Source organism: Poecilia reticulata, chromosome 7, assembly GCF_904066995.2.
Source record: "Poecilia reticulata chromosome 7, P_reticulata-male-v2, whole genome shotgun sequence".
Classification (NCBI taxonomy): domain Eukaryota; kingdom Metazoa; phylum Chordata; class Actinopteri; order Cyprinodontiformes; family Poeciliidae; genus Poecilia; species Poecilia reticulata.
The window spans coordinates 17,369,509-17,390,193 of NC_088836.1; the positions used below are offsets into that span (position 1 = coordinate 17,369,509).

At 38.9% G+C, this 20,685-nt stretch overlaps 1 protein-coding gene across 2 annotated transcripts in view; it reads left to right on the forward strand.

The window, feature by feature from the left end:
- LOC103467928 (homeobox protein Hox-C4a-like) overlaps positions 1-16,727 on the forward strand; it is a 34,051-nt gene extending 17,324 nt beyond the window's left edge. The window contains exons 2-5 of one of the 2 annotated variants that reach the window (XR_014088212.1): positions 1,428-4,320; positions 4,868-5,263; positions 16,080-16,216; positions 16,587-16,727. Coding sequence is in view for 1 of the 2 variants with exons in the window: in XM_081609016.1 (XP_081465142.1) it covers positions 3,882-4,320; positions 4,868-5,237; positions 16,075-16,229; positions 16,587-16,597 (975 nt within the window). In the remaining variant the exon portion in view is untranslated. Of the gene's footprint in view, positions 1-1,427; positions 4,321-4,867; positions 5,264-16,074; positions 16,230-16,586 lie in introns of both variants that reach the window. The other variant, XM_081609016.1, reaches the window with a different exon arrangement.
- The last annotated feature ends 3,958 nt before the right edge of the window (positions 16,728-20,685 follow it).

Here is a 20,685-nt window from a genome sequence, read left to right on the forward strand (position 1 = left end):
GATTTACGGCTTTTATTGCTCTATAAAACGCCTCTAACATCCTCGGTAGGGGTAATAGAAATGTCGTGCGCATTCTTTACAAACAGTACTGCCAGAGTTATGATATGCATTTTTCACATCGTTTTTAAACTTATTATGTAATTATGGCTGAGGAAATGGATCCCCTGGCTTGCACAGTGGCCAAAATACTGACCTACATTTATTTCACAGACTTAAAACCTATTATTATTATTATTATTATTATTATTATTATTATTATTATTATTATTATTATTATTATTATTATTATTATTATTATTATGTTAGGTTAGGGTATGTGGAGAAGTAGCATGTTTGAAGAGATGAGAGAAGAATGGGAAGCCAAGTTGAGGCAGCCTCACAGCATCAGCTTACAACATAAAAGTCAACCACAAGTCATGTAACTCATGGTCAGGGCTCTAGCCAGGATTAACATAGTAACAGCTGAGATGAAATATTGCCTTGTAGTCGTAAACATTTGGATAGTTGAAATCGAAGAATTAAATATAATTTAGCTATTTGAGCTAACTGCTGTGTTTATTTAAAGGGATGTAATGTTATTTAACAACCCTCTCAGCAGTCTACTGATGAGCTGTGGCACGTTGTGGTGTTTTGTCTTAACTGTTATCAAGGATGCAGGTAAATGAGCTACTGTATGGCTGTGCTTTTATTATTCCCATCATGTGCAGTAAGTAGCAGTTGAATGAAGTCAAAATGAAGAATGAAGTAAAAAAGATGCATTAACATGGGGTTAAGAAGACTATTTAGACAGGTTTTAAGGTATTAGTCACTTCTCCTGATTGTAACTTTCTGACCTGAAGAACCACATGTAGCTTAACTAAATAGTCATCTCTAGTTCATGCAGTATTTTAATATTTGATTTTTTGTTTTTGGAATTCTTTTATTGCGTCTTTCAGACCTCCATGTTTTGTGGCCTTATGCTATTTGTGATTTTAAAAACTGTCAGGTGTGCGACTAAGATTGACCCCAGCTTTGTGATTAGAAACATGCTTTGCTAAATGAGTTATACTTATGTATTTTTTTATTTAATGAAGTGTTTGTTGCATCCTTAGGAAGCAGAACTTACTGAAACAAGTTCTCCTATTTTAAAAGACATACTATAGAGCATGATTGCCACAACTCTTTATTGTAAACACTGGGATTGTGTCCACAACATTTGCTATCCATGTGTAGATCTGCTTTTGTGTTTTCTGTAGTTGATTGATCTGAATTTTATTTTTGTCCGGCAGCAAATGATTTTTGATGTATGAATTTTTTTCTATGTTCGTCTTACTAGGATTATATTGAAAAATGTTGCTTTTTCATTATCTTTCATTAAAGTATAGCTGTTTGATTTAAGATATAGAAAAGCAATATAAAAGTGAAGGTTGTTTTTTGCTTTTTTTTAGGCTGTATCATCATTGGCGCTCTTACCTTGCTCCACGGTTGGTCTGCTTTGAGAATTAAACCACATCTCCTGACCATCTCACATCCCCTGTGTTATAGACTGAACCACAGTCCTATTAAATCTGTATTTAAATCACTTTAAGTGACTCTTGGAAGTTCTTCTAATTCTTAAGATCATTAAAGACTCTATCCAGAGGCATATAACAAATGTACACTGATGATAATAAACTATGAATTGCACAAGAACAAAATATTTTTCAAAGCAGATTTCAGATACAAAGAATGGTAAGTCTACTTAGTCTGTTTTGTGGTTGATGACATCACAACAGGTACAAGATTCAAACTGATGTGTTGGCATTGGTACAACACTGACAGGGAAAGTAACTTTTGACAGATTTAAACCCAGATTCTGAAGTAGCTGAGTTGCATTCGAGATCCATAGAGTTACTCAGTATATGTTCCAGTCTTACACCATTTTGCAGGGATTCAGAGAGGTCTTGAAAATTCTCAAATCTACATTTTAATGTAAAAGGTTTTACAAAGGTTAGAAGTTCAGGGTTGTGAATTACAGTTCATTAGGTCTTTTTTTGTTGTTGTTATTTTGTTTCTCGTACTTGTTTTTTTTAATTGTATGGTTGTTTGACACATTTGGACATTACCCTTATCCTCTGACAAAAACACAAATGTCTTGATCCTGTGCATTAATGAATCCTGTTGGAAGTCACATAAATCCAAATACTTGATTATATCTTCTGCAAGTACTGAATTAATAACATTTCTTTGGAAATAAAATAACACAACAATTCAGTTTTAATTATCCACCACTGCCTAATATTTTCTATAAATTTTTAGTAGTTGACTAAGACCCAACAACAGTAACCTTAATGAAGTGTAAATGCGCTGATTGAAGGCGCTGAAGCTAAGTAAAACGTGTAAAAGAGCTTGCTTAAATTTTTAGCTAAGTTCCATTTAAGCTGCGAGCTAGCTGCATTATTAGTGAAGATATTTTTGAAGTTCACTTATCTCTAAAATTTTAATCATAATAGTAGAGTTGGAACCCTCCCGACCCTACTAAGGGACAAGGGTGTGCAGAAAATGAATGAATGAATGAATGAATGAATGAATGAATGAATGAATGAATGAATGAATGAATAGTAGGGTTGGACAATAAATCAATGTGATACATATGGAATACATATGTATCACAATACATATGTGATTAATATCAATAAATAAGTCTGAAAAAATGTTTCACTCAACTTCCATCCAGAACCGGAAACCCTTCTGGGTGATGTAGGCAGAGGTTAGGCTTTAGCCTGCACCATGTGAGACCCCACAGTTGACTTAACCTATCAGGGCCAGTTGAGCAATGTTGGTGCATCAACTATCTCACTCACCATGTAGTTACTAGCAACAACATTGTTGACAACCTTGCGTAGCAGCAGTTTAAGGTTCTGCCACAATGCCTCATATGCCTAATAATAATAGTAATAACAATAAAAACAACAACAACAACAACAACAATAACAATGGTGTGGAGTGAAAACGGGATAAAACAGGAAAAATCACGCCGTCAGTTTGGCAATATTTAAGACAAAAAAAATAATCAATAACTATTGATATGACTGATATGAAACACTTATATCATGACACAGTTTTCAGCCACATCTTACAGTTCTTCAAGATGATCTATAAAAGTCTTAAATTTAACCTCCTGAAACTTTCAGTGTGTTTTTATGTTACTAGAGGCATTTGCATGTGTGGAAGCTCAGAGGTTAGATTTGGTCTTGATCTTAAGTAAAGGATTACTACAAAATGTCAAAACAAATAAAACATGGTCAAGGCATGTTCCATCAGGGAACAACTAATTAGAAAGTGAAATGAATTGTTTTTTTTATTTTCAGAAAGGTCCGGCTATCAGCTGTAATGTCGGTTTGTCAGTTTGCCAGCTGAGCTAATACTGATAAAAAAAAAGGAAGTGTCTTCATTAATTTGCAAATAACCTTTATGCAAAGTGCGCAAGCTAATAAAATGATTGGTTTTCTATTGTTGTGCTTTATCCTTGGCCAACCATTGTCTCTTTGAATAATTGGTAGCCATGGATTTTGCCTGTTTTATTTTTTTTTCCTTGGTCAGCAGCTACTAGTTTTGTCCCCAAGATCAATTACCTTGGTAACAAAACCAGAGAGAGGGAGGCAGGGGGAAGAAGAGGGAAGAAGGAGGGATAAAGAGACACGAGCGGACAGTGAGAGAGAGAGAGCGCTTTGTGCCCACAATGGCGACTGTAGGTATGCTAAATACCTCTGGTTCCTTATCCGGGAACTACCTCTTCCTCTGCTATTGGGCCACTGGGTCACGTGGTTAAAGTAACTTTACAGGGCTGCTCGCAAGTAGGAGGGCTTTATGGAGCAGAAAAACGACAAAGCTAGAAAAATTATTTTCCACTCCAGAAATTAATGATCATGAGCTCGTATTTGATGGAGTCTAACTACATTGATCCGAAATTTCCTCCATGCGAGGAATATTCGCAAAACAACTACATCCCCGAGCACAGTCCAGAATATTACAGCCGCGCAAGGGACACTGGCTACCAGCATCACCACCAGGAGTTATACCCTCCTCCGCGGGCGAGCTACCAAGAGCGCCAGTATAACTGTGCAAGCATCCCCGAGCCCGACACGCCGCGGGGACACGGAATACCCCACTCCGCGCACCTGCTAACGGGAAAGGGCCAGCCTGCGTCATGTGAGACCCCACAGTTGTCCATGTCCCCCGCCACCCCACCGGCCGCAGCCTCCGCCTGCAACCAAGCCACCCCGGAGCATCCCAACAGCACAGTCTCCTCCAAACAGCCCGTGGTGTACCCGTGGATGAAGAAAATTCACGTCAGCACTGGTAGGCAACTTGTGGTGTTTATGTTCCCCCTGCTCTACTCACGCTCCTCTCTCCCCTTCTTCCCTCCCTTTATCAAGCCCCTCTGACTCCCATCTCGTTGCCAGCCCCTGCTCCGATAGCAGGGAAGCCTTTGAAATGGCACAATTGAGGCGGATTTACGACTCGGCATTGGTAATTACACCCACCATAAATTTTATAGCCGAGGTATACTCAGGGCAGCCGTATCACCATGTGGCTTCTGCTGTTATGTATTGCGCGATAGAGAGAGAGGAGGGGAGAAATGAATAAGAGAAGAGAAGGGTAAAAAAAAAAAATCTGAGCTTTGTGATCTTGCATTAATAATTTAGATCATGGTTGGGTGTGAGTGTCCTCTCATTACGCGAAGTTCTTAACTTCCCATTTAAATTTCCTCAAACAGCTAAACATTCATGTCTAATAAATCTTTCTGAGTCATATCTCACTTTGTTTACCCCCTCCTTTTTTTCTCCCTTCTCCTTCTACCCTTTCTCTCCACATCTCCCTTTTTTTTTTTTTTTCTTCCTCCCAGTGAACTCTGGTTACAATGGGACGGAGCCAAAGCGGTCTAGAACAGCTTACACCCGGCAGCAGGTCTTGGAATTGGAGAAGGAATTCCACTATAACCGGTATTTAACCCGACGGAGGCGCATTGAGATCGCGCACACCCTGGTGCTCTCCGAGCGGCAGATTAAAATCTGGTTTCAGAACCGCAGGATGAAATGGAAAAAGGATCACAGGCTGCCGAACACCAAAGTGAGATCCTCCTCCTCTTCCTCGTCCTCCTCCTCCGGGTCCAACACAGGCTCTGCGGCCGGTGGAGTCGCCGCTGTCTCGGCCACCAGCACTGGGGCCCCCGACGAACTCACAGGAGCACAGCATGGCGAGGATATTACCAGGTTATAAAACCACGAACCATCCAGCTGGGGTACACGGAGAACTTGTTATTTATAGAACAATGATATATTTTGTTTTCGTAGCTATCTTGTGCGGTTTCCTTTAAGTCCAAAGTTATATAAAAAAATGCATGTTATATAGCATGGATTACTGCGAATACCGATGATTTATTTTTTACGTGAAACAGGGTTTAATTTATTTGAAGTTCAGTTATCCTGGTGTTTTTTTTTTATTAAAATGAAGGAGTGAAACTAGAAAAAAAATATACATTTTATCGAAATGTTATTGTGGGCCATTTTTTTTGCCCAGCTGCCCAAGGTAAAATGCACAATCTATTTATTTCAAACAACACTGGAAGGATATCACTATAATAATAATAATTATTTTGGTATATTAAAAAAAAAAAGCTTGAACACAGCATTGGTTCTGAACATGTATGTTTAGGATAACAACAATGTGTGAATTTACCTCGTGTATTTCAGAAACGGGATTTAGATTTTTTTTAGTTCTTTGTTTTTCTTTTTAATTATTATTATTATTATTATTTGTGGTGTTGATGTTGTGTTTAGACCGTTACAAAGCAGACTATTGTGAAATGCAATAAACGGAGTTTAGTGTACTTGTGCTAATCATATTGGTCAATAAAAACGGTGAGTGTCTACTAGTTTTACATACGTATGCTCGAAGTTCATTTTTGCTAAGACGAGGTCTGCTATAGGAGGATGTTTAAAAACTGTACAGATGTGTAAATACTCAACAGGACCACTGTTTTCTGACTTCTTTTTTCCCCCTGCGCCCTTAAATTAGCAACGTGTAAAGACATGATGTGTGTGCGTCTGAGTGTGTGTGTGTGTGTGTGTGTGTGTGTGTGCGTGTGCGTGCGTGTGTGTGTATGTGTGCTTGTGTGTTTGTGTCCAGCCTTCCTTGTAATAGAATGAAGCTGTTTCCCAAAAAAAAAAAAATATGGAAAACAAATAAGTAGTTTGCTCCTTGCATTTCGTGCAACCTCATCAGTCTGAAGGGCATTCAATTAGCGCTGCAGACAAGCTACTGAGGGCCCCATCCAGTCCACTTCTGCACTGCTTTACTGTCACTGCTACCAAAACCAACCCCACTTTCGACTTCGAAACCAAAATGCATGCTTTTAATTTAGGACTTGCATTTGTACTATGTTAGAATTGATAGACGCTTGTAATATAGCTATTTTGTAACAAACACACGCAGTCACCCTGCTTTCCTTTTTTTTTCTATATTGCTCCACTGTGCCATGTGACTGAGTTTTCACAGAATGAAATAAATGAAAATTTAACTAAAATGTGAACTGAACGCAGATTCAGTGTTAATGCATGGTGTGGCGTGAGATATATCACAGCGAAGATGCTGACCTTTGTTGTCAGAGTCTGGCCTGCATGAGGAGGAGTGTTAATGGTTTCTTGTGTCTTTTACTTCTGCATGTACATGTGCCTCTGTGTAGCAGCAAAATACATGCGGAATTGACCCTGCAGCCTCAGGAAAAATAGACTTTAGAACTGTTTGCAGCTACTTAGGTTTAGCATTTAATTCTCTTTACTCTTATTTATTTTTTAATTGCATTGTTTGTTTATTTGTTTGCTGTTTTTTTCTTCTTTTAGATAGATGTAGTTTGAGCATGACTCAGACCCAAAGAAGCCCAAGCATTTGATAGATTATTGAAACTGTGGCATGAATAGGTCGTATAAAATGCCTTGCGTAGTGGGAGGCACAACAACACAAAGGGAAGAGGTATTTTCCATCATCAATCTTGCACCACGGAGCTCTGTATAATGTCCTGGAAAACAGCTGTGATGATAGCCAGTTTTTGATAGCATCAAATGTTGTGCGTTATCAGCCAGAATAACTCTGAAGCATGCGCAATTGTGCGTTTGGACCCCTTAATGTTGAGCTTTTTGTTTTGTTCTGTTTTGTCTTTTACATATATAGTACAAACACAAGCATGTTAAAATATGCTGTTGAGACATGGCTTTTGCAGAAGGCAGTAGAATGGTGGTGAGGCGGCGCTGAAAAATGAATCGAGGAGCCTTTATGTTGTTGGACAGATTAGAAAAATTAATGTGCTCTCCGCAGTCGCAGCATCCCTCCAGCCCCTTTTCTCGGCCCTGTCGCCTCCATGTCGCGGGGCTTGAAAAGGTGCTTCATTGAAGTTTGGGGGGCGAAATGGGAGAAGGCCGAGTTCATCTCGAGGACACATTTTCTGTTCCATTAGGCTCATTTCAGTCTGGATGGCCGACCTCTCCAACCCTGTGACCTGACTCACTTTCTATGCGTGTACCTTCTGTGTGCGCCCTCGCCGGTCCTCCCTTGGCCTCGGCTTTCTTTGTGGTTTTTTCTGGGTTGCGGCTGTATAGAAGGGGCCTGCGGCGGGGCATCACTGCATGTGTTGCTCTCTTTGTTAAGCACCGTGACACCGGACAGTGTTAAACTCTCGGACTGCGCTCCTCTGTGCGTCCAGCGGAGCTGCAGCACTTCGAAAATCTGCGTTTTCCCTCATCTGGCGCGAATCTTCTTAGTGAGCGAGTTATTGCACAAATACACACAGTGACGTTATCCATAATTTATAGCAATATAAAACAACCACTTGAGATTATGTCTTGCAATTGCGCCTCAAATTTGACAAACTCGATGAATATTTTTACTACGGTGATTAGTGGCGTTCTCTGAGGTCTCATAAAAAGGTGCTGCGGCTATAAATAGTGTCATTTGCTGCGCTCATGTGACTTCTGCTCCCATTGGCTCCGGTGTCCAAAATCCAGCTGCCAATTATAGGCGTCTCTGACAGTACTGGGACACTTGGTCACTGTGATTAGTTTTTGAACGAGGACCTTCAAGTGTTGTCTTTCTCTTTTAACACACAAACTCCTTGGAAACTTTTCAATGAGACCTCCACAAATACTTGAATACTTAACGCTAACATTAAATTACTCTGAAATGAGATACAGTCAATGTTTGTGTGTATCAACAACCAACTGATACACACATATATCAGTGTGTATCAGGCTGAGTATATATATAGGCTGAGTGCAGCCTGTATATATATATATATATATATATATATATATATATATATATATATATATATATATATATATATATATATATATATATATATATATATATATATATAAGTTCTTTGAATAAATGTAAAATATTGTAACTAGCATTTCTCTTAATCTATTTCCGGAACGTCAAGCCGATCAGAAGAAAGTTATTGAACTTGAATAACAACATTGTAAGTTGACTCATTTTTCCGGCTTAGCTAACAGGACAAAGACACATGTCCTGTTCTTTACCTCCCAGGAGGTAAAGTAGCGAAATATAACACTATTACCGCCTAATAAATGAACTAGATGCAGTGTGTATGAAATAGTTTAGAAGCTCTGATGCAAGAAGCAGAGATGATTAGATTAGCTTTAATGTGTAATTATGTAAACGTAACTTTCAAGCAATGCATCTGTCAACTGGTCTGTGTTACTTCAAGTTACTTTCACATAGGGAGCAGCAGTTTTGCCAGCACAGTTTAGGTTACATGAGTGATTGTACAACGGGAAAATGCTCGACTGCGTGCATTATAATCTCGAGGTAAACAGCTGTCAGTGAAAGCCAAACGCACATGTCTCTGTGTTAGTACACATTTGACCTGTCTTCCTGCTGCAAGTATGGGAGGTTACAAGTGGAGCTCAAATTACACTCTGAACATCGAAAACATCTTGCACCTTTTGTTTGAGCTCTTGTTAGGAAAGATTAATGTCAAGCAGAAAATGCATTCTTGAGGCACGACTTGATATTCCTTTGCCCGAGAATCAGGAAAGCTGTGCATGACGATGATGGATTTGTGTAATATAAAATTTAAAAAAAAACCTCCAATATTTAAAAGTTTTGAAAACAAATTATCTGGCGCCCTCTAAGTCATAACCAAAGAATCAATATCAAATAAATAAATATGCAGTATTATTATTATTATTATTATTATTATTATTATTATTATTATTATTATTATTATTATTATTATTATTATTATTATTATTATTATTATTATTATTATTATTATTATTATTATTATTATTATTAGCTTCATCTACGCACACCAGACCCTGCCTGGATGTTTACGCACACGTTTATCTTTATTAAGTCAGAAAGTAAAAACTGAACATCGTGTATTCTCACATAAATATGTAATGAGTGCAGCCTGTAGACTGTAACGTTAGTCGCTCCAGTCGAAAAGTAATGGTGAATTTCAAAAAGCCACCTACCTAACCAGGAAATGTTCTCAGTCAGTATGCTTATTAGCGAAAGATTGTTCTGCGAGGTTAATTTAAGATATTTCGCTATTAGAATTCCCTCTGCCCGAATCTGTTGTAATCACGCAAATTCACGATTGCTCCCAGTCCGATGAGCGTGCAGGATCATGGTGCGTTTTGTGAGTTTGCAGTGGACTGCCTAAATTCCTGAGCAGTTACTCAGCTCCAGCGGGTTTCTTCTCTGACTTGAGACTGTTGAATCACGCCTGATTTTCGGCTCACATTGCACCGCTGCAGGCGATCTGTGATTTATGGTGCACCTCCGGCAAGGCCTCTCATTTTTTTTCTCTCCCTCCCTTCCCTTCTTTCGGAAGGTGTAAAAACTTTACACGAGGAACCATCGAGATGTTTAAACAAGCGCTAAAACAGCACCGGTCACTTCTGATCTGACGCTCACCTGGTTTATATGACCCGCAGTCATTGTCAGGTTGGCCGGTGATACGTGTGTTTGCCCACTCGTCTCAGGTGAGTGGCTCCTTCAACCACTCAGGGTTGTGATGAAAGCTAGTCGCGTTGTTGTGTGCGTGTTGAAGCTGCAGCCCTGTAGCAGCTGTACAAAGACAGAAAGTTGAAACAGGGGTCACGCTGCTATTTTCCAGGGACAGAAGAGAGGCTGCCTCACATTGACCAGCGGTGGGTGCGTCATAAATCCGTAAAACTCTGCACTTACATGTGGGGGAGCAAACCAGAACGTATACGCGCACATGTGCGTTTGGTGATAACGGTGCAGATGGATTTAATAATGTTAAAAAAAAAACATTTTGAATTCTAACTGGAAACAGTGGAGTGATCACAGTTTTTCTAAGTCGCTTTGATGCATTTCCCAGAACAAAATTGAGATTCTTAAAAAAAACAAAAAACTCCTTGTTCAGTCTCCAAATCATTGTGACTTGTGAACATCAAAAACGCTGTTACTCATTCCTTTGATGAAAAACTCTCTGTTTTTTTCCCCTACACTTAATTGCTTATGTCATGTTGATCAAAATGTGTTTTATTGGCGTCTGTTGAATACTCTCAAACCCCACAATATTTAAATCTAAGCTTGTTGTATAATTTTTTTACATACAAAATACTTGAACAAGTTTTTTATACTATGGCAACAAGTTTCTATACATTTCCATTAGATGTTTTCTCTAAATCGGTCTTGGTTTGGTAAATTGCTCCCTTGTGATTCTAGATTTTCTCCAATGAAGGTAAATGTAAGAAACATTAGCTCAACCAATAATCGATCAATTTTCTGAAATAGTTCATGTCATAAACCATCAACTGGAAACATATAGTGTATACAGCCAGAGAATAACGCAATCTTACATTTCTGACAATGGAAAGATGATGGGGTCGACAGAGAGCGAGAAGAAGAAGAAGAGTGAAGCTGAGTGGTTGAGATGCTATCTCAACCACTCAAAACAGGCAAAACAGAGGAAGAAGCAGAAGAAGCCAAGGACTTATCCCAGTTTTTTCATCACTCCAACATCATCAAGGAATGGTTTGTGACCCACAACAGGATGCAGATGGAGTTCCTCTCACCCTACTTTTCATTCCTTAAACCCATTGAGATTTTTTGCTCAGCATTGAGATGGAAAGTGTATGACTGCCTGCCACATACACAGATGACACTTCTCGCTGCCATGTAATAACGTCACAGTGGATGCCTGCAGAACCTGGAGAAAACACTGTAAAATATATTTTTTTCCATTGCAAGAGAGGATATTCTTCATAATGTGGATGAGAATTTGCGTCCCAAAAACCAGGAACATCACGGGAGGTGTAAGAAGACTGCACCGCAATTCCAACAGCACTGCATTTAGTTTTCCTGGATGAGATTGTCGTATGTTCCCATTTGTACTGTACTATTCTTTGTGCTTCGCAGTGCTGTCTTTCCCATTCTGCATCACAATGACAAGGTCTGTCAACAAATTACAGCAGCAGCGTAAATGTGAATCTTGTCTGGTCTCTTTAATTGATCTCCCCCAATTACAATTTACAATGGAACTTAAGCCATGGTTTACAACAGAACATCCTTCCAGAGTAGACTGTTATATTGACAACATAACTAAGCAATTTGACTCTTATCGGTGACACAAGGATTATCTTTCTAATGCTGCCGACATGTTATTTGACACAGATTTTTACTTTTGAGAGATGAACTAAATGTTTTGAGACTGAGACTGAGACTGGCTTTTGCAGGTAATCCATGGTGTTTTACCTGTAGTGCGAAATGTTTTGAGAAACGCATTTACTGTTTTGCAAATCTCAAGGACTGCTACAGAAATGCACCAAATCAACTGAGGAAAAACTGTAATAGTCAAAACTTGCTAACATTTTGATATGGACAATATGGCTGCCATTCCAGGGTGTCCCCATCGTAGACCATCACCAGAAACTAATTGTACCCTTAAGCTATGCCTGACTCTGTATTAAGTATTATTAGTATTAAGCATAAAATTTTGGTCGACCAACGTCTGGGAGTAAATTAAAGGACTAATTGACAGATTTTCAATGACTCATTGCTAGATAGATAGATAGATAGATAGATAGATAGATAGATAGATAGATAGATAGATAGATAGATAGATAGATAGATAGATAGATAGATAGATAGATAGCTAGATAGATAGATAGATAGATAGATAGATAGATAGATAGATAGATAGATAGATAGATAGATAGATAGATAGATAGATAGATAGATAGATAGATAGATAGATAGATAGATAGATAGATAGATAGATAGATAGATAGATAGATAGATAGATAGATAGATAGATAGATAGATAGATAGATAGATAGATAGATAGATAGATAGATAGATAGATAGATAGATAGATAGATAGATAGATAGATAGATAGATAGATAGATAGATAGATAGATAGATAGATAGATAGATAGATAGATAGATAGATAGATAGATAGATAGATAGATAGATAGATAGATAGATAGATAGATAGATAGATAGATAGATAGATAGATAGATAGATAGATAGATAGATAGATAGATAGATAGATAGATAGATAGATAGATAGATAGATAGATAGATAGATAGATAGATAGATAGATAATCAGGGTGACTACACGGCAGGTTTCATTACCACCAAGGATTTAACATTGCATACTGTAGCTATAGGGAGTGATGGCCTGGGTGAACTTACGAGTGTACTTTATGTCAGTGTAACACCTCACTGAGAAATATTTAATTAGCCTATTTGGTGCATGGTTGAGGACCCCAGAAATTAAAGCCATTTACCGCGGTAAAGGTGTCACCGGGGGCTCAGACAATCACTAGACAGAATTATGGTTATGGTATTCACTTTTCATCAGCGCAAGTGTTCTGAATATGCAATCTAGGAGACTATAGATTCTCAATTATGTACAGGTTAAGAGATTTAATTTGTCCTATGACAATGATTTCTCTGCTGTGCCACCAGTTGCATCCGCTGCTGCCTTGCTGGACGTTTCTGTGCAAGTCTGCGCACATACAGGTGCAAACATTTGATCTACTGTCACGTTATTAAAAACATTAGACAATTCAAAATAGAGGATTAAGCTAACATTTGAGAAGCTTTTGCAAAAACATATTTATTTTGTATTTGTGAACATGTAAGAAGTATTTTGAAATATGACCACCCACAAATGTCATAGATGTCTTTCAGTGTATCCTATCCTAATTAGCATATTTTGTTGTTTGTCAGATATAAAGAGGGGTTTTTTGAGGGGGGGAAGTTACCCAAAACAATCCCTGTTGGGAAAACAAAGCTGCTTAAAATATGATTATACTGTGTTTATCCTGTATCAGTTATGTATAACTACTAACAAGCTTTTTTTTTTAAATAAAAAAAAAAGATACAATCAGGTAAAATCCGAGCACTGTCCTTTGAAAAAGTGAAGGCTTTAAAGTGGTGCCTTGGTATACTTACCAAAAATAATAATAGTAACAGCTAACTAACAATGCACAATCTTACATGTACCAAACAGACCACGTGTGTGTCTTCTGAAGTGCAGTCTGCAAACTCTGGTCCTTTCATTTCACTCTGCATTGTTTACAGCAACATAGGGCACCGGGCCCATAAATCTTCTCCTTGCTCTGCAAAGACAGCGCCATTTGTATGCACCGTTTTAACCGACAGCATCCTCTACCCATTAACGTCTTCTCCCCAGCTCTCTTTCAGTCTCCTCTTATCTACACAGCTATGTCCCCTGGACATGCATTAAGTGATCTGTATTTTCCTTAAGCTCTCGAAAACAATTATGCTTTTTCTGTTTTTATTGCAAATAATATTTCATGGATGCATATTTTATAGAGGAAGAAAAGGAGGGGGGAGGGGGGGGACAAAAACAAACAAAAACAATCTTGGCTCGCAGCCGCCAGATTTGTCTCCTGCTTGTGCGCAGCCGCAGCTCGTGCACGGTTCTCTCTCTTTCTCTCTCTGTATACGTTATTTGTATGAAAAATAAAAGTTTATCGACAATTTCCTCGCTTGTTTGTGTCAGCGGGCGCGGGAGCGCAGAAGGTAAGGAGGAATTGTAAAAGGGTTGACACCCAAGAGCGACCGGCGCGCTTTTGTGTGAGAGAGAAAAATGATTTATAGGCGCTGAGGCGGTTCAAACAGAGTTCACGGAGAATTGTGGTGGAGGCGCGGAGGAGCTAAATTATGGTCTTGCTGAGCTAGTATATCATAGATTCTATCTCCAAATTCAGAGAGAGTGCGTTCAAGGGTGCGAGGAAAGGAAAACACAGTGAATTTAATTACTTTTCCTCTCATCTCACCCAGTACCACAACTAAGATTAATAATAATAATAATAATAATAATAATAATAATAATAATAATAATAATAATAATAATAATAATAATTTATTTATTTATTTAAAATGTAGATACTTATTTCAGTATATGATCCATGATGTAAAAAATATACACAAACAATTTTGATAGTATTACTTTTCTCAAATTCTTTAAACAAAAATTGAAGCATTACTGAAAAATATATACTAAACCGATATCAAACTTTATGTGTGATAAAACAATGGATCTATTTTTTTCTGTAAATCCCCCCCCCCCCCCACCTCCCCTCCAAAAAAAATATGTCTACCCGTCGTGACTTAAAACACTTTGAAGTTGCAGGTAAAGCCCTCATAATGATGGCAGCAAGGGTGACGCGTAAAACAAAAAGAAGAGAAAAAAAAACAAGGAGGAAGGCTCCTCTCCTTACAAGCTTTGCAGCCCTGAGTGCATAATCCATCACCTCTGAGACATCTAACGAGGGCTTTCTAGACAGCTTTGTTGCAGTGAAACACCAGCAGGAACTTAGGGTACATTTGAAGCTTGCTTCAACCAAGATTGATTCGGGGCCCACTACGCGCACAGGCCCTTTTATTGGACATTTACTCTTTGTAGAATTTGTGCAAAATTCAATGTTTTACTTGTACACACGTTCTTGCATGTGTTTGTGTTTTGTTGAAATCATGAAGAAAAAAAACTAAACACACACACATTTGTGAGTTTCCGATCCTCTTTATTTCGACCACAATTGTTGGAGCTTTTAGTACTGAATAATTTTACACCCAAAACGTCATTTACATCTTCTTAAAATTAGCTTCCAACTTCCATATTTTATGGTAGCAGATTTGCAGTTGGCCTGTGTTTTCTGCAAACAGGCACGCCTTGGATATATATTCTCAATCTCTCCTCCATTTTCCAATTCAGCGGTGCAGCAAAGAAAAGGGGGGGGGGGGTGTTAAATGTGAAATGAATAAATAAAACTGTTACTTGACAAAAACTGAAATTGCACAATGAAGCCAGAAAAAAATGTAAATGAGTCGTCCTGCAGGGAAAAAAAAAGAGAAAACCTTTAATGATAGCCTCCTTTGTCTTTGTGCAGCAATGACTGTCACAAGCCTTTTGTTTGACCACTCCCATTGAATCCTAATAAGCTGCACTTGCACTCGGACAGTTAGAAGCATATGTTATGAAAAGGAAAAAGCCCGCCAATTCATAAAGAGAAGTTACATTTTGCTGCGGATTTTTAAAAAAACAAAAAAAAAAAAAACTGAAATAAAGTGGAGACTAAATCCCTCTACCTTTTGGTGCCAGCATTAAAAGAGGCAGAACAACATTTGTCATTGTGTTTGTCTGAGAGGGGGCGGGGGAGCAGCGCACACTGAACTTTAACGTCTCTCATTTCTAGCCGCGTAATAAGGTGCGAATGAAACAGTAACCGCGTATTATTGCATCATCCTGATGTGAGTTCTAGTAGCTTAAACCTACCACAGGGTGTTCAGCAGCGAGACGCGCCTCTCCCAGTTTATCCTGGAGAATTTACCATAAAAACAGAAATCTTTACGCTCGGTTTGAAATAACAACTCCCCTCTGCACACGTGTGTAATCTTTGTTTGTCTCCCCCCTGTCTCCGTTTGAACGCATCCCGCTCTTGCTTTCATCTTGGCGTCTTTTTATGTCCCGTTATCTGATTTTTTTTTTTTCATTCTCCTTCCTTTTTTTTCGGATCCCTAGATAAGAAGAAGCCGGACTTCGTGCAGAAAATGTCTGAAGAAATATCTCAAAAGCTTCTTCGGGCACCCCAAGTTCCCACCAGGATTAGTTTCCAACTCCAGAGCTCTGCCATTGGAGGACTGGCACACGTGACCAAGGTACCCCCCTCTGGTAAATATTATTCAAAGCGTTCCTCTTAGTTTCCAGCCCCAAATGCTCTGTCCTGCCTTCCTTTATTCATTCAGTTAATTGTGATCTGATATTAGACAGATAGAAGACCTCTGCTTTGTTACTGCTGAGGGACTTCTGAGTTTGATTTGAGCCACTTTGATGAGCTGCGGGGTCCATGGACCCCCAACAGTCTGCGGCCCTCCCTCTGCAGCTGCATGGCAACAGTTTTGAAATGAGCTCTGGACAAGTGCCAAAACCTAGCATGGGATGTGTTGACGTAGCAAGGGGAGGAAGAGTAGGAGGAGGCCCTGACTTGGGACCCGATCAGCCAAACCTGACCTCTACTGTGCCCTTCAGTTCCAGGTTGAACCCACATGAACTTTCCGAGTGCCCTCTGGAGCCTGTGGTTTCCAGCCATTCCAAAGACAAGCTGGACCCGGATAGCAGAGGATGTAGTCTGAGCATCTGCCACTCTGGGGGGATTTTCCCCTGGATGAAGTCAAGGAAGATTGGCTCTAAACAGTCAAGTAAGTACTTTTCTTTCATGTGTTTTAAAGCTGCAAATATTAGGAAAATGTGACATGTCCCCAACGCTTTCCCGAGTTTTCTTTAGACTAATTATTATAAAGAAACTAATTATAGCATTGGAAAGCAAAGTTTAAAACTTCAACATGCATAACTGTGTTTCTAAAGACTGACAGACCAGGCCTTGTCAGACCATTGGTTTAGTCAAAGCAAACACTTTGTCCATGCTTGTGGTGGCCAAATATTTCATTCTTGTTAGAATGTTTTTTTGTGATAGTTTCTCTGTGACTTGATAAATTATTTTGTTTAATCTAAAAATCCAAACAACTTAAAAATAATTCTGACCAACCTGAATTATTGGCTTGAAATATATTAAGAATGTTGAGGAATCTACTCATAGCAAAAGGATCTCTTCATTCCTTTTGTGGTGTGTAGACAAATCACTAAAAATGAAGTATTCATTCCTTAGTTCATTTTGACACTAACACATGAACATTGAAACCTTTTTTTTTGCATCTGAACTGCACAAGAGCTGTGCACATTAGAATCCACAATGATTGTGATTTGAGATATTGTGCATCTTTAATATCTCTACTTATTAAAGTTAAAACTGAGGGAATAGTTATGTTGTTTTTGCTGCTTCTCATTTGTCAAAAAAAAAAACTTGCTCATGAACTACGATCACTTGTTACGATCATTTGTTTGCTAACACATGTACACAATAGATTATTATGTTGCAAGTGCACAGTAATTTGACAGTAAAGATAAAGAATACTGCAGAGATAGATGTGAGCAAATGGCTATGCTGTTATTTACTTTCATAATATAAGGTTTTTAATTTCAAAATAAAAGATGCAGTTCATTGTACATAATTATTCTGACTTTATGACTGGATTTTATTGCAATGAATCACACTGACTGGAAGCTAATTTAAATTGACTTTATTGAAGTTTGAATGGAATTGACTGATTTGAGCTTGTAATGTGCCTCAAAATTACCTTTGTTGTAATTTCATTTACTTAAATTGATGTACGCTTAATTTAATCCAGACCAGTATAGATACCGTACACTGGAGATGAATGGGGACGTTTTGCATTGTAAAGTCCCTTGAGATGTGAGTTTATGTGAGTTGGTTTTATATAAATTAGACCGAGACAACTTCTCCTGACGTTCCAAACAATTCGGTGAAGAACAAGGAAACAGTCAGCCATTTTTAAAGACGGCACCGTACTCTGTCTAATGTACTAACCATAGGTCTTATTAAACATCCATTAACCCTCCGTGTCATATTGTTATCGAGAGGGCCCTGGTATTGCTCATATACATGTCAAACTGAATCCCTAATGGCAGCTATTTTCAGTGGTGCTCCCGAGGTACCTTTTAAGTGACTGAGATGGGAATTTGACAGGTCTGCTTCCGTGTGGAGCTCTGATTAATGTGACCTGTCAGGCAGCCGTGGTGGCGTCAGATGTTTTCCCCAGACTGCCTCTTCGGCAGGGAACTTTTCCCGAACACATGACACGCTAGACAGCCAGTCTTGTTTAGGAGTCTCGAGCAAGACTGAATAGGAACTGAGGGCTCCGCTTGGTCTCAGGTTGATGAGCTGAGGATTGAGGGTGGGTTTGCTGGCACCCGAGGGCTCCAGAATGGAGATGCCACCCTCATTGCGCTTCCTGTGTAAGACTTTGTTTCTTTCTGTGCTCGTCTCCAGCTTCAGCCAAGGACGGTAGGCCATCTAGCGCCACAGGCGGAGGAGAGAGGCGAGAGAGGACATCCTTCACCAACAACCAACTGCTGGAACTGGAGAAGGAGTTCCACTTCAGCCCCTACCTGCGACGCCACTGGAGACAAGAGATGGCAGCCAGGCTGCAGCTCACCGACCGTCAGGTCAAGATCTGGTTTCAGAACCGCAGGATGAAGCTTAAGAAGGAGCAAAAGTATGGCAGGGCAACAGGTTTGTCCCAGGATTCCCTTTGCGAGCTGCACATGGGGCTCCCAGAAGCATGTGCTGTCAGAACTTCCTTCTGCTCTTCCTTGGAACCGCACTCCATGGATCACGCAATGCTCTCTCTGTTTGACCCTGCAGACATGTCCTATCTAAACTGCATGCTTCCAGCTGTTGCGAATGGTCCACCTCCCTCATACACAACTGCAGAAGGTCATCAGAAAGTCAGCATTTCAAACTGGCTCTGAGGCCCTATAAAGGGTCTCCCTTCTGTCCTTAAACATATTTCTTCTGCTGTTCACCTTCAGCTACTTATAAAAGACTGGAGGATGTGTGAACAGCATCCCAGGAATGTCATCTACTTACCGCATCCATTCACTGAAACATAAAATGAAACATTTTAATTAGACTATATGAGCACATCTTAATTAAAAGAGAGCAGTGCAATATTATTTGTGTTTATAGGCACAGCAAGAGAAGACTGCATGTCTTTAAAAATGTTGCATGGAGGAGGATTTTTGAACTCGTTATATTCACAGCGCATCCCAAAAGTATTCATACCGCTTACATTTTTTTCCATGAATTTTTATGTACTTGGTTGGGATTTTACACCAATATAAAGCAATTTAGTTGTGTGGCTGAAAGAAAACACCTGGCTTTCAATCTTTATTTTTTACATAAAAATCCGAGCTCAATTAAATCCAATACTCCAAAATAAAATACTCCAAATTGGTGTCAAAATGAACATATTTTCAAAGTGAACATGTGAGTAATTTAATTCAGTGAAAGCCTCAGAAGTGCATTAGAGAACAATCAGTGAACAATGGAGAATCTCAAAGCAAATTTAGGTAATGAAACAATATTCCAAGCTTTTGAGGTCTTGCAGAGCTCTGTCCAATCCATCATCTCTAGATGAAAGAGTTCAGGCTTTCTGCAAACCAACCAAGACACGACCGTCCACCTAAATGGTGGACAGTCAAAGCACAGCAAGTCTTTATTCCAGACACACAAGAAGGTCAGTAGTAAAAAGATAAAACAAGTAAGATAATAATAAAAAAAGATCAAAATAAACATAATATTGTTAACCGAGTCACAAATAAATGATGTCGCCAGTGGTTCCACAATATTGAGGTAAATCTGACTGTCCTCAGTGCGGGGTTTACTAAAATTGCAATTATATTATTGCATGACACCTGACAACCTACACGTGCATTTTTATGTAACCTTCCCGAGTACAGCTGGACATGTGGGTATAGCCTCATGTACAAACATATGGCTAGCACTACTTCATGTAGGCACTTTAAGTAGTGGCCTCAAACCATCATTGTATGCCACATAAAGTTTCTGAAGGCTGAAACAGATGGGCAGTATATAGTGAAGTACAAAATCCATGGCAAGACTTGGAAATGGTGTTCACAGATGCTCTCTGGCAGAACTTGAGCTTTGTTACAAAGATGAATGGTCAGAAGTTTCAGTCTTTTTATATCCTACGCTATTAGAGACAGAACCCCAAAAACCTGCTGCTGTAATTGCAGCTAAAGGTGGCTCTGCTAACTATCGACTCAGAGGAGCCTGAATACAAGCTATGTATTGTTTCTTCCACTGTACATAAATAAAAAAGTGTGTGGGTGTAACATGACAAAATGTGCAGAAGTTGAACACAAGTGTGAATACGCTTGGAAGCCCTGAAGTTACAGTAAGAAAATATTGCAGATATTAATTTGTTTTGCATGAAGGACATTTTGAACAACTAATACTGTTTCTTTTTGTGTTATTTGTGTTGTTTTCCAAGCAAATTTGTTGTTTGAATATCACTAGGCGGTAGTATATTTTTCATAGCTAACTGTTTATGTGATGTGGTAAAATTGTGAAATGAGGAGAATATTTGTTCAAGTTTCATTAATTTGTTTATTTTATACAAGTTGTTATGCATTCAGTGAGTTTTCCCATTATTTTTGATGAATGTTTCCATACTGAACATGCTTA